This window comes from Rana temporaria, chromosome 13 (genome assembly GCF_905171775.1).
Source record: "Rana temporaria chromosome 13, aRanTem1.1, whole genome shotgun sequence".
NCBI lineage: Eukaryota > Metazoa > Chordata > Amphibia > Anura > Ranidae > Rana > Rana temporaria.
The window spans coordinates 104,350,506-104,365,788 of NC_053501.1; the positions used below are offsets into that span (position 1 = coordinate 104,350,506).

The 15,283-nt window shown below is 47.2% G+C and overlaps 1 protein-coding gene across 1 annotated transcript; it reads left to right on the forward strand.

Moving 5' to 3' along the window:
* Positions 1-437: 437 nt before the first annotated feature.
* LOC120920420 (olfactory receptor 2G3-like) lies at positions 438-1,524 on the forward strand. Its single transcript, XM_040332509.1, has one exon. The coding sequence runs from the start codon at positions 438-440 to the stop codon at positions 1,377-1,379; it is 942 nt and encodes a 313-aa protein (XP_040188443.1). The 3' UTR covers positions 1,380-1,524.
* Positions 1,525-15,283: the final 13,759 nt, after the last annotated feature.

Genomic DNA, 15,283 nt, shown 5'->3' on the forward strand with positions numbered 1-15,283 from the left:
ACTGCATTCATGGCAAGGGGGTGCTGCATTCAGGGCAAGGGGGTTCTGCATTCATGACAACGGGGGTGCTGCAATCATGGCAAGGGGGTGCTGCATTCATGATAACAGGGTCGGCCCTCACGCATGTTCACTTCATCAAATCTGGCCCTCTTTGAAAAAAGTTTGAACACCCCTGCCCTAGGCTTATACTCGAGTCAATACGTTTTCCCAGTATTTTGTGGTAAAATTAGGTGCCGCGGCTTATATTCGGGTCGGCTTATACTCGAGTATATACGTTACGTAAAAGCTTGTCGAAAGATTCGATTTGATTTGAATTTTATATAAATCCTGTATATTAAAAATAGTATTTACTGGTAACAGGTATACAAAAATCCACTTTGCTGAATGTACATTGTTACCTTTAATTCTTTGTTTTTTATATTTAGCAGGTACATTTTATGGAACACACAAATGAAACGTCTGTAAAATTCATTCTGATTGGGCTGTCTAGTGACCCTAACCTCCAGGTGGTCTATTTTCTCACTATCCTAGTGGTATATCTGATCACCTTATCGGGAAATCTTCTTCTGATCTTCGTGGTGCAGATTAACCCAAAACTACACACCCCCATGTACTTTTTCTTATGTAACCTCTCCATCATTGACCTTTGCTTCTCCTCCTCCATCGTTCCCATTCTTTTAATCAACACCCTCTCCAAGGACACAAGCATTTCTCTACATGGCTGTGCAGCCCAGATGTTCTTCTCTTTAGTTCTTGGAGCGACGGAATGTTTATTGCTTGCTGTGATGGCCTATGACAGGTTTGCAGCCATTTGTAAACCATTGCACTACAACTCCATCATGAACAAAAATCTGTGCAGTGGTTTAGCATTATCAGCATGGAGTGGTGGCGTAGTAAATGCTACAATTCATGTTATCCTCACGTTTCAATTACCCTTCTGCAGGTCCCACCATGTCAACCACTTCTTTTGTGAAGTACCTGCATTCTTACGTTTGTCCTGTAAAGACACGAGACTCAACGAGTTGGCCATGTACGTTGCAGCTGGGATCATTTCTTTATGCGCTTTCCTGTTGACTCTAATCTCATATATCCGTATTATCACCACAATCTTAAAGATAAGTTCCTCCCAAGGGAGGCGAAAAGCTTTCTCTACTTGTACTTCACATCTAACAGTTGTCACCCTCTTTTACGGGACCATCATGTTTATCTATCTACAACCTCGCTCATCTTTCTCTGAAACAGATAAGGCGGTGTCTATTGTCTATACAGCGATCACGCCCATGCTAAATCCTATCATCTACAGCATACGGAATAAGGATGTTAAGAGTTCCATAGTAAAGAATATCCTTAGGCAATCTAATTTTATAAATACATTTTGATCTAGACATCTACATTTAACACAGTCCATTGTAAAATGTAATATAATATCAAGCTGATAGAGAGAACAAGGCAACTAAAGCATTGGCAATAGCCACTAAATAAATATAGGTCTGGCATTGCCTATTTTGCGTCTTAATTATTATGCCACCCAATTGGTTTATAGCAACTGGTGGCTTTTCACCAGGGCTGTCTTAATGATGATGGGGGCTAAGAATATGCATGCATCCTATGGGGTAAAATGACCGCACCAGCCAAGCAGGCACTGGCTGGAAAAGCGCCCAGAGGCGATTCAGTTTGCATGTGTAGCGCTATACAAGTCATTCATTCATTCAGACATATTAGGGGGAGTACAACTGGAGGGATCCGTAGTGGAGAAGGATCTGGGGGTTGTAGTTGATCATAAGCTCAATAATGGCATGCAATGCCAAGCTGCGGTTTCCAAAGCGAGCAAAGTCCTTTTTTTGTATTAAGAGAGGTATGGACTCCAGAGAGAGATATATCATTTTGCCCCCCTGTACAAATCATTAGTAAGACCTCATCTGGAATATGCAGTTCAGTTTTGGACTCCAGTTCTCAAAAAGGATATCGGGGAGCTGGAGAAAGTGCAGAGAAGGGCAACCAAACTGATAGGAGGCATGGAGGAGCTCAGCTATGAGGAAAGATTAGAGGAACTGAATTTATTCTCTCTTGAGAAGAGGGGAATAAGGGGGGATATGATCAGCATGTTTAAATACATAATGGGTCCATACAGTGAACTTGGTGTTGAGTTATTCACTTTACGGTCAACACTGAGGACAAGGGGGCACTCTTTACGTCTAGAGGAAAAGAGATTTCACCACCAAATACAGAAAGGATTCTTCACACTAAGAGCTGTGAAAATGTGGAACAGACTCCCTCCAGAGGTGGTTCTGGCCAGCTCAGTAGATTGCTTTAAGAAAGGCCTGGATACTTTCCTAAATGTATATAATATAACTGAGTACTAACATTTGTAGGTAAAGTTGATCCAGGGTAAATCCGATTGCCTCTCGGGGGATCAGGAAGGAATTTTTTCCCCTGCTGTAGCAAATTGGATCATGCTCTGCTGGGGTTTTTCGCCTTCCTCTGGATCAACTGTGGGTATGGAGTTGGGTGTATTGGATTGTACTATGTTTTTTATTTTGTTCGTTTATTTTTTTGTGGTTGAACCGGATGGACTTGTGTCTTTTTTCAACCTGACTAACTATGTAATACTGTGTAATGAGAAGGCACACCTGGGCACTTCCCAGGGGCCCCAGCTGCTTGGGGGGCCCCTGCACTTTCCCCAAACCAGCTGGTCCTTAATCCCACGCTGTCTCAAAATAGGGGGCCCAATGATGGTACTGAGAGTGATGGATACACAGGGGAGGCAGGCTGGCAGCAGTTCGCTGTCCAGAACGATACCTATTATTTCACAGCCAGCAAGGAGGGGCAGGGCAGGAGCACCAGTGGTGCTCTGACCCCGCCCCATGCACCTTGAAAGCTCGGGACTCAAAGGCTGCAGGGTAGGAGCTGGAGTGAGAGCTGCTGATTCAGCAGCACTAAGAGCCCACCTACGGAATTGGCATTGTGGATGGTGTCATGGTGAGCCCAGCTGTCCGGCACTGTTTGCACCGATAGGCTTGAAATGCCCAGAGGGATGCCCCCTCCTCCGCCTGCTTGATTGGTATAGGTGAGTGCAGTGCTGGAGGTGGGCACAAGGCCAAAAGTTTACATGCACTTTATCTCCACTAGAAAAGGGGGGTACTGCATGGATGGAAAATTGGTGCTGGGTGTTTCACGGGTGTATGGGAGAAAACAATGCTGAGGGGGGGATCTGGGGTGTGTAGGGGGTAGCAATGCTTGGGGTAGCTTGGGTGGCTTTAGTGCTAGAGGTATAGGCAGGGGCGGACTGCCAACTCATGGGGCCCCCGGGCAATAAAGATTATGAGGCCCCCGGGCAATAGATTATGGGGCCACACAGTATACACACATATACAGTATACATACACCCAGAATACACATACACACACTGAAAAGGTACTGGAGAGGCGGGGCAGGTAAAAAAAAGACAGATTTTTACATACTGTTCCTGGTTTTACTGAGGCTGGCAACCCTGATGGGGCCCCCTTGTGGCATGGGGCCCTCGGGCAGTGTCAGTCCGCCCCTGGGTATATGGGATGTAGAGAGGCCACAGTGTAGGGGTATCAGGGATGTAGTGGGGTCACAATACAAGGGGTATCTCTTGGTATATGGTTACCGGTGCTGGGGGGGATATCTGGGGGTGTAGAGGTGTGATGGACGTACTAAAATGAATATTTTTGTGTTGTGAATAGAGCTACTCAAATGTTTTTATTTGTTTTATTTCCTTTTATATAAGATATATGGAGTTATTACTGTATGTATGGGTATATACTACAATATTGTTATTATCCTTACATGAAGAAATAGATAATGTTTTAAAGACACAGTACAATTCAGCATTGAAAAAGAGACATCGGAGAGTTATTCAGATGTGTTCAAACCCCGCCTCGCTCCTTAACCTCCAACCCCTCCCTTCTACTGCACTCCTAAACTCCTCATTCCAAAGCCCCTCCGTGGAGAAAAACAAATATGGACTCAGTTGCAAGAGGAAATCACCCCTCCTACTTCTTCTTCTTCTGTTTCTTCTTCATTGTTTCACTGAAAGAACCAAACATGGCGATTGTGGAAGGGACTTTTATGCCAGAATGACACGTGGACTGTTTATGCTATGAAGAGCCCTATACCAAGTATGGCTTTGCCCCTGAAAACTTGGGTTTAAGGCCCCTGTATACGGACATTCCAGAATGGACTTACACAAGCCATTTGTGCTAATTAAAGGCTTTTGAAACATGTGCCATGATGCCAAGTACAGACATCACAGGGGGCGTGTAATAAGGGGCTGAATTGTATGAAACTGACCAATCTGTATGCTTATGCTTGTGATGTCATATTGTTAATAAAGGAAGCCGTACAGGCTCCACCTCTTTCTCTTGAGGTTGGACACAGAAGGAAGCAGCAGTGTGTTTCTCAGCTCTCTGCATGCTCCCATGATTTGAGTCAAACGGCAGAAATGGGGTTAGCCCTGAGGTTGTATCAGGGAATCAATCATTATCAGAGGGGTCAGAGTGCTGGGGGGATATCTGGGGGGTAGAGGGGCCATAGTGCTGGGGAGGCATCCATCTAGCATATATATTATATGCACAGGACAGCATTGTTACTTGCATGTTACTTACATGTATGTAGTATTTTCCCTCTGTTTCTTTGCTGTACAGAATGATTTTTCATGTAGTTAATGCGGAGCTCCACCCAAAAGGAGAAGCTCCGCTTGTCTGCCTCCTACCTACTTGATGTCTGTTTACCTGCACTGTCTCCATTGTAGGGGGCCCCAGAGCATTACTTTGCCCAGGGGCCCATGATGCTATTAAGATGGCCCTGCTTTTCACCCCACTGTGGCTGAAGCTGCGGTGGTCTCCTCATTTGAGAGTTCGGGTAATCTTATTTACAAATGAACACTTACTATTATTACCGGGACGATAACTCTAAAGGCCTCTCTGCGGATTTCTAAACATTGCTTAACCACTTCAGCCCTGGACCATTTGGCTGGCCAAAAACCAGAGCGATTCGGCACTGCGTCGCTTTAACTGACAATTGCACGGTCGTGCGACGTGGCTCCCAAACAAAATGTACTTTCTTTTTTCCCACAAATAGAGCTTTCTTTTGGTGGTATTTAATCACCCCTGCGGTTTTTATTTTTTTCGCTATAAACAAAAAAAGAGTGTAAATTTTGAATAAAAAGCAATATGTTTTACTTTTTGCTATAATAAATACCCTCAAAAAATTAATAAAAATATTTTTTTCCTCAGTTTAGGCCGATACGTATTCTTCTACATAATTTTGGTAAAAAAAAATCGTCAACGCGTTTTGCTGTTTTGCTTTGTCAGGACACAGTCAGGGACGTTTAGAGAAACAGGTCTCACTATCTAGAAGAAAAAACATTAGGGCTGTGGAAATTAACTTTTAATTAATCGATTAATCTTTAATTTTTTTGATCGATCAAAATGGCTTCAGGGAGTTCCGTCGGAGATCCGGTGATGTCGCGGACACCCGCAGGGGCTTTCCGTGTCCATCTGAAGGGCTCCTTTGCTGTGCCTTCATATCTGCATGCCGGCGGGACCTTACTATCTGCCACACGCAAGGGCTCTTACACTTCCCTCTATCAACCTGGGATTCTATAACCATCCACTGGGAGTTGTGATAGTTCCCTTCACGGGACATCTACATGCCGACGGACTGATGTTAACTTCTCCTCATCTGGATTCAGCAGTGGTATCATTGTACACATTTTTATACCAGTATCATACTTAGCTACATGTTTTTATGACTGCTTTTGGTACCGTTTGGTATTACTCGCATCATTTTTACAGTTTATGTAGCTACATCGATTTTATCTACAGTGCAATATTTATTTTGTTACCTACTTGAAGACTATAAAAGTTTTAATGCTATTCCCATCGAGCGCTGCCTTTGTGTGTTTTTTGTATCCTGCTATCCATTTTTCCAGTGGTTGGGAGCTGCACTGGGAATCAGCCTGCAAGGAGATCAGCTAAAAGTAGTTGGATCTGTATGTGCTTTATAATTAATCGAAATTAGTCGATTAATCGATTAAAAATAAATCGATTAATCGAACACAAAAATTTTGATCAGTAACAGCCCTAAAAAACATACATCAATTTATTTACAATGGTGCATTTTGACCATTTTAACATACATTGCCATAAATCTCTGTAAAAGGTGAATTTTGTTGGAAGCTGTACCAAGCCATAGCAAGCAGAATTTAATTCTTTACAGTGAGCCACGTTGCCTGACCGCGCAATTTTCAGTTAAAGCGACGCAGTGCCGAATCGCAAAAAGTGGCCTGGTCTTTGGCCAGCAAAATGGTCCAGGGCTGAAGTGGTTAATAAAGTATAAAATTAAATATTGTTAAGAAATCTAAAGGACGTCATTTTGCAAACTGTAATCTTTTCCTTATTTGAAGAAGAGTGAATAATAATAATGAAGACAGAAAAGCCCGGAGCTAAAACAAAGAATGCCATAGGCGGAGGGCTGGCATGACGGGGTTAAACTGGGAATGGAAGTGAGAGGGAAGTGGATTGGTAAAGAAGAAGGGGGAGGGGGAGGGCAGGCAGTATAAAACGTAAGAGCCCTCCCACTCCTGTAACACTTCCCCTAGTGAAAATTCTAAGATGTCACGCATCCAGGAGCTACTTGCGGAGCTCAGGGCCGAAGCCTCGACCAGAGGAACTGACTGGGTTCAGCAGAACCTAGGCCCCATCATGGATCCGCCTGCGGTGGGTCCTTAGACCAGGGGGAGGGAGTCAGCGCGAGCTAGGCGGTCTAAGCTGCCTGAGCGCGTCTCCCCTGACCTCTCCCCAAGAGCAACGCGCCTCGGGAATCCCGCTTCGCGGGCCCCGTCGGTTCCCCCGCCAAGCGCCGCAACGCTCCCGTTGTGGGGGACGCCAGACGGAATCCCCAGCCACAGCGCAGCTCTACGGGCGGCCGCTCCGGGAGCTCCGGGTCGGCCGATTCGCCCGTTCGCCGGCTGGAGACGGAGCATGCGGGCCCCTCCCACCACACGGGGAGTCACGTGGGGGGGCCTCGGCAGTCGGAACCGAGGGCCGCGAACCGCGGGCCTAGCACCTCTGCGGCCGGGTCTCTGTGCCAGAGGGGGGAGGATTCGCCAGGAGCAACAACAAGGAGTGAGGCCTACAGGGCTGGAGAGAGCTCCCCCCGAGCGGGAAAAGCAACGAGGAAATCCATCGGTGGGTCCGCCGTGAGGGGGAGGAGCCAAGAGGCGGCAGGACCTTCGCCTTCCAGGGATCCTTCCCCTGGGGGGTTTTCAACTGAGGAGGTCGTGCTGGCGGTGGACAGGTCGGAGGGTGAACTTTCCGGATCTGAGGATGAGCTGGTCACTGCGGAGAGGACTGCAGCGGTGGACTCAGGACGGTCGGCTGGGGCTTCACTCCCCAGGCAACCCGGTAAGTCTTCACATGTTAACACTGCTAATACTTCTATGAATGCTGCCGGTCAGGGGGTGGTTAATGGTAGCCAGGATGGGGTTAGGAAAGAGGTTGAAAAGGGGGAGGAGGCTGGTTTTAAAGGTTTTCTGGCCGGGATTAAGGAATTGGTTTCACGTTTTGAGAAAGGGGGGGGTGAGGTTAGCCCGGCAGGGGCATGGGGTTCCTCGCAGACCAGTGGGAGCTCAGCGGGGGTTGCGGGTGTATTGGGAACAGGGGGGTGCAGCCCACAGCGCCCGCTGCTCCGCCCCCTCGCCCGCCCCGGCGGTGGCCGAGGGCACACAGAAAAAAGGGGACGAGGTTGGCAAGTCCTCGGAGAGGCAGGATGTGGTCAGGCTGGCCGACGCGGCAAAATGCGCAGTCTATATATGTTTTGAAGGGCCGTTGGGTACGCACTTGAAGGCGGAGGTTTGCGAAAAAATAGGGAAAGGTGAGTACGTGGAGATTTTTTCGCTGTTGCCGCTGGAGAAATTCAACTTGGACAGGGTTAAGCCGGACGATTACAAGAAAGACGACGAGGAGAAGCGTAGGTACCGTCTGATTCCACGGACCTTCTCAAATTGGCTGCAGGCCTTTGGCATTCTAGCTAGTGTGATTAGCACGACAGGAAGGCCGCCCGCATGCTGGAGAAGGGTTTCGCGGAGGGTTTCAGGATCCCGTGCTCGTTGCGGGACATTCCGCCAGTTCCTCGCAATTTGCGGTCGGCTTTCCGGCATCCGGAGGTGGTTTCTGAGAAACTACTGAAGGAGGTGGCTTTGGGGCGTATGGCAGGGCCTTTCGCGGAGGCTCCCTGGCCCGAATTGGTGGTTTCACCGTTGGGGGTGGTTCCAAAAAAAGAGCCAAACAAGTTTAGGCTAATCCACCATCTTTCCTTTCCTAAGGGAGGATCGGTGAATGATGCCATAGACCCGGACACATGTGCGGTCAAGTACACGTCTTCTGATGCGGCAGTGGCGTGGGTTCGCCACTGCGGTCAGGGGGCATTGTTAGCCAAGGCCGATGTTGAGGCGGCCTTTCGGTTGTTACCGGTGCACCCCGACAGTTTCCATTTGTTGGGGTGCACTTGGGGGGGTGAGTTCTTTGTTGACCGTTGTTTGCCCATGGGCTGTTCGGTGTCTTGCGCCTTGTTTGAACAGTTTAGTTCTTTCTTGGAATGGGTGGTCAGGGACGTATCAGGCGTCAGTTCTATCATCCACTATCTGGATGACTTCCTTTGCGTGGGACCGGCAGGATCGAGGACGTGTGCGGTACTCTTAGGGACATTGGAGCATGTTGCGGACCGCTTTGGGGTGCCGTTGGCCCCGGATAAGACGGAAGGTCCCAGGACGGTGATCACATTTTTAGGGATCACGATAGACTCGTCCGCCATGGAGTGCAGATTGCCGGACGGCAAGGTGAACGCGCTGAGGGAGGAAATACGAGGTATGTTGGCTGTGCAGAAGGTGACGCTACGAGCCTTGCAATCCTTGCTGGGCAAGCTCAATTTTGCCTGTCGCATTATACCCATGGGTAGGGCCTTTTGCCGACGGCTGTCGGCCAGCACGGCTGGGGTGCGTTCACCGCACCACTTTATCCGGCTGTTGAAGACGCATAGACAGGATTTGCGGGTTTGGCAGACACATTTCTAGAGTCCTTTAACGGCAGGGCGCTGTGGATGGCGGGGCCAATTAGCAACTTCGACATGGAGTTATTCACAGATGCAGCGGGTTCCAAGGGCTTTGGAGCCTTTTTCCAAGGGAAATGGTGTGCGGGCTCTTGGCCACCAAGTTGGGTTCAGGCGGGGTTTACAAAAAACCTGGTGCTGCTGGAACTGTTTCCGGTGGTGCTGGCAGTGGAATTGTGGGGCGAGTTGTTTCGGGATCGGAAAGTTCGCTTTCACGTAGACAACATGGGTGTCGTTCAGGTACTTAACAAGTCATCGGCTGCGTTGCCACCGGTGGTGAGGATGCTACAGAGTTTGACTTTGCGTTGCATGCAACTTAATATCTTTATTTATGCAGTTCACATCCCTGGGGTTGAAAACGTTATCGCTGATGCGTTATCTCGTTTTCAGTGGGACAAGTTTCGGGAGTTGGCTCCAGAGGCGGAACAACAAGGACTCACTTGTCCCGACTGGCTGTGGAAAATTGCATTGGAGTAGTGCAAAAGTGGATTCGCAGGTCGGTGAGTGAGACGACGTGGGCCACTTACAGCAAAGTTTGGCAGGAATGGGAGGACATAGGCCGCGAAACAGGAGTCGACACCATGGGTCCGGAAGTACGGTTACTGGTGTGGTATTTTGTTTCTAGGGCAATGGAGGGAGGTGCATCAGTTTCAGGTGTGAACAAGAAAGTGGCGGCCCTGGCATTTTTATTTAAATGGCAAGGCTTGCCGGATTTCACCAAAGATTTTTGGGTAAAACAGGCTCTGAAAGGTTACAGGCGGGCTACACCCACCAGGGACGCCAGACGGCCAGTGTCGTTTGGCGTGCTGCAGGGTCTGTTCGATTGTTTGCCGGAGGTCTGCGCCTCGGCTTATGAAGTCTCGTTATTTCATGCGGCGTTTGCGTTAGCCTTTTTTGGAGCATTCAGAATAGGGGAATTGGTCAGCCCTTCCAAGAAAGTACAAGGCGGAATCTGGAGGAGCGAGGTGAGTTGTGAGAGTGATAGGGTGTTGCTTTGGTTGAGAAAATCCAAGACGGATCAAAAGTTTTTGGAGGAACGCCCGGGGGAAGGGAAGTCCTTTTTGATACATGCAGATGGATCACCGCTATCCAGGTTTCAGTTCACGGCGGTATTTCGTGCTTGCTTGAGGAATATTCATCCCATTCATTTAGGATTGGGGCAGCCACTGAGGCAGCCAGGTGCGGGTTAGATGAGGAATCGGTTAAGAGAATTGGGAGATGGGAGTCCAATAGGTTTCGCATTTATGTACGCCCCCATTTGTTGGTTCAATTATAAAAAATAAATAAAAAAAAGGAGGGTAAAAATGTTCTTTTAGGTGGTCATTTTTCATATGATAAGGGGGGGGTCGGCTGGAGAGGGGGTAGAATGATAACTGTTTGGTGTATAAAATTGGATTGGTCGGGCGGCTAGGTTACACTGGAGCTATTTTCTTTTGTCTTACAGGTTCGGCGCCGGCCCTGGTATGGATCATGGGGCACTCATATGTGTACTGGGGGGCTAAGAGGGCAGAGGCCAGACCGGAGGGTAGACAACTGGGTTTTCCCAGGGAGGAGGCTAGGATTCATTGGATAGGGGTGCGAGGGATGCTGTGGAGCAGGCTTGTTCCCGAAGTGCATAAATATGCGCGACTGGACCGACCGCCCGACGTCCTCATTTTGCACGTGGGCGGGAACGACCTCGGCCTTAAGTCGATGTTGGATCTGATCAAGGACATAAAGTTCGATGTCCTCAGGCTGCGCATGGCTTTCCCAGACATGGTTGTAGTATGGTCGGACATGGTGTCTCGCACGTCGTGGTGCCTTGCCAGATCTTGGGGGGCATCAATAGGACCAGGAGAAAGGTGAACAGGGACGTAGGGCGGTTCATGGAGAGGAACGGGGGGTTAGTGATTCGACACGTGGAGCTTGAGGAGGATACGTGGAGGTACTTGCGCAGGGATGGGGTGCACTTAACAGATGTTGGGATTGACATGTGGGTGTTGGGTTTGCAGGAGGGCATACAGAGGGCCCTTAGGGTGTGGAGGGTCGCCCAACTGTAAAGGTTTTTACAGTGGTGCGCTGTGGCGGGTGTCGGTCGTTTTGCAGGAGGAGAAAATACCCGTAAAAGATGGGGTCAGGACTTGTCGTTGGTATGGGTCCTGATAGCTGGGAGTTCAGCAAGCAGAGGCTTAGCTGGAAGTACTGGAAATGGGGCACTGCGGTCAGGATTTGTCTTTGAGCCAGTAAGTCGGCTTGAGGCCTATTATCGGATGAAGAAGGCCGCAGTGCAGGAATAGTACAAAAGTTTAATAAAAGGTTAATAAAAGGTTGCCTGCAAAATTGATCACACCTTTGAGTTATAATAAGTTGGTTTTTGAGTTATGTTAAAGTTTATATTTTTAAATAAAGGAGGCTGCTACGGCCATGTTTACTCCACACCCTCGGTTTGGTCTAAGTTACTTTAGAAGGTATAATATGTTAAGTAAGGGTTAAAAACTGAAGTGACATAGATTATACAACAGTCATGCCATACCATAATAAAGGTTAAAAAAATATAAAGTATTACATAATTTGATATGCAATACTAATTAAGAAAGGAATGCAGACACATATTCACACAAGGCCAGAGATCGTCCACTTGGGAGATGTGAAAATAAAACCCCTGCCAACTGAGGGACCAAAATGTGCTTCTTACCATATATATAAGAATGCAATTCTCCTGGTTTCTCTCTATCTACAGAATTTACCCCAAATTTACGCAAATTTACGCATCCTCTCTGAGCATAAAACATGAGCATAACTTTTTATGGATGCTAAAAGATGGTATGAAAGTCATTGAAAGGTTTAATAAGAAGCAAAATAATCATATCATTTTTATAAAAAAAAATTTATGGAAAAGGTGGATAAAATATATATATTTTTTTTCTTTTTGTTGGCCTATATTGGTGCTACTACCTAGAAAGGAGGTAAGGCAATCAACTATTTAATACAAAAATAAAAAAATAAAATGTTTTATATATTTTACATTGACATTTGTTTCACCTCATTTGCATATATATTTATTGAATTTACTTTTTCACCATCAAAAGGTTCATCATAATCACAAAACATATTCATGCATTTACCCAACCATCATACATTTCCTTCTTCAGTTGAAAGGATGGGCTCAGTAAAATTAAAGCATATCTATAGCCATTTTTTTTTGGCTAGAGTAGGGGAGGGTTAAAGCCTCTGTCAATTATTTTCTCCATCAATGTCTAATTAGGGAGATTTTCCTTCCACTTCCTGTTATGTAGACTCAACATACACTATATTACCAAAAGTATTGGGACACCTGCTTTTACACGCACATGGGCCCGGATTCAGAAAGCAGTTACGTAAATCTGAGTGCGGGCCGTCACAACTCGGCGCCTGATTCATAGAATCAGATACGCCTCACAGTTGCCTAGATACGAGCGGCGTAAGTCTCCTACGCCGTCGTATCTTAGGGTGCAATATTTACGTTGACTGCTAGGGGCGCTTCCCAAGACTTCCGCGTCGAATATGCAAATTAGGTAGATACGCCGATTCAGAAACGTACGTCCACCCGGCACATTTTTTTACGTCGTTTACGTAAGGCTTTTTCCGGCGTAAAGTTACCCCTGCTATATGAGGCGTATCCTATGTTAAGTATGGACGTCGGGCCAGCGTCGAATTTTCCGTCGATTTGTGTAAGTTACGTTCACGTTGAAACCAATGAGGCTTTGCGGCATAATTTGGAGCATGCGCACTGGGATACATCCACGGACGGCGCATGCGCCGTTCGTAAAAAGCGTCATTTACGTGGGGTCACGGCTTATTATCATAAAACACGCCCACCTCCTCCACATTTGAATTAGGCGGGCTTACGCCGGCCCAGTTACACTACGCCGCCGTAACTTACAGCGCAAGTTCTTTCTGAATACGGGACCTGCCGCTGTAAGTTATGGCGGCGTAGTGTATCTGAGATACGCTACGCCCGCCGAAAGATAAGCAAATGTATCTGAATCTGGGCCACGGACTTTAATGGCATTCCAGTCTTATGCCGCGTACACACCATCACTTTATGTGATGAAAAAAAACGACACTTTCTGTGAAGTAAAAAATTACGTTTTTGAAACTTCAGTTTTCAAAGACGAAGTTGCCTACACACCATCGTTTTCTCACAATGTTCTTGCAAAGCGAGGTTACGTTCCACCATGTTTTACCATTGAAGCTTGCTTCATAAGTAGCTTCTGGGCATGCGTGGATGAAAAAAACGTCTTAGAAAACGACATTTTTTGCTACACACGGTCAATTTCTGTGAAGTAAAAAGTGCACTTTTGAAAAACGACACATAAAATTGAAGCATGCTTCAATTTTTTTGGGTCGTTTTTTAGAAGACATAAAACGACGTTTTCCCCCACACACGGTCAATTAAAGTGACGTTTTTAAAAACGTCATTTTTTTTCATCACATAAAGTGATGGTGTGTACGCGGCATAAGTCCGTAGGGTTCAACATTGAGTTGGCCCACCCTTTGCAGCTATAACAGCTTCAATTCTTCTGGGAAGGCCTTCCACAAGGTTTAGGAGTGTGTCTATGGAAATGTTTGACCATTCTTCCAGATGCACATTTGTGAGGTCAGGCACTGATGTGGACATGCAAAGATAAAAAGAAAAGGGTGCACCAGCCTTGTGCATTATCCCAAGATAATTTATTAATAAAAAATTAAATCTGTAAAATACTACTCACAAACATGTAATGAATAAAAAGCTTGTGAAGGCCACTTGGATGTGGCAATCAATCATAGAGGCGACAGTCTCCAGAAAGCAGTAAGGAGGACCTTAGAACCACTGCTGGCTGACGCAGTAGTGCCTTCTTACTCATAGCCTGATGTGGACGAAACGGCCTGTCTCACAGTATCTGCTCTAATTCATCCCAAAGGTGTTATATTGAGTTGAGGTCAGGACTCAAGTCAAGGAAAGTCAAGTTCCTCCACCCCAAACTCGCTCATCCATAAAAAAAAAAAACTCATAGGTGGTCAAATACCCCCAAAAGAAAGCTCTGATTGTTTGAAAATGTGATATCAATTTTATTTTGTACAGTGTTGCATGTCCCAGAAGATGCCAGTTAACCACTTAAGACCCGGACCAAAATGCAGCTGTTTACTGTGAAAATGACAGTTGCAGTTTGGGAGTTAACCACAAGGGGGCGCTGATGGGGTTATGTGTGACCTCATGTGTGTTTACAACTGTAGGGGTGTGTGGCTGCAGGTGTGACGTCATCGATTGTGTATCCCTATGAAAGGGGTCACACGATCGATCCCGCCGCCACAGTGAAGAACGGGGAAGCTGTGTTTACACACAGCTCTCCCCGTTCTTCAGCTCCGGGGACCGATCGCGGGACTCCAGCGGCGATCAGGTCCGCGGGTCCCACGGTCCCGGAGCTTCAGACCGGGTTGCGGGCGCGCGCATGCGACCCACGGCTGGGTACTAGCACAGGACGTACCTGTACGTGCATGTGCCCAGCCGTGCCATTCTGCCAATGTAAATGTGCAGGAGGTGGTCCTTAAGTGGTTAAAGTAGCACAGTGGTCAATAGGAAAAAATGCCCTGGCTGTGAAGGGGGTTACACCTTTCAGAGGTCAAGTAGTTAAGGAAAATAACTTACTGTATATACTCGAGTATAAGCCAAGTTTTTCCGCACTTTTTTTGTGCTGAAAAAGCCACCCTCAGCTTATACTCGAGTCTCCCTGCCTCACTGTGTCCGTCTGCAGCCACATGCAGATGGGCACAGTGAGGCTGCAAATGGACACAGTGAAGCTGCAAATGGGCACAGTGAGGCTGCTAATGGGCACAGTGAGGCTGAAAATGGGCACAGTGAGGCTAAAAATGGGCACAGTGAGGCATGCAGATGGGCACAGTGAGGGTGCAAACGGGCACAGTGAGGCTACAAATGGGCACAGTGAAGCTGCAAATAGGCACATTGAGGCTGCAGATGGGCACAGTGAGGCTGCAAATGGGCACAGTGGGGCACAGTGGGGCTGCAAATGGACACATTGAGACTGCAGATGGGCACAGTGAGGCACAGTGAGGCTGCAAATGGGCACAGTAAAGCTGCAGATGGGCATTGTTGACCCTCTTTTCCACTTACAGTAGCTGCTGAATTTCT

Bases quoted from the DNA above. Each gene is read 5' to 3' on its own strand.
- LOC120920420 (XM_040332509.1), top strand. From the start codon at position 438: ATGGAACACACAAATGAAACGTCTGTAAAATTCATTCTGATTGGGCTG.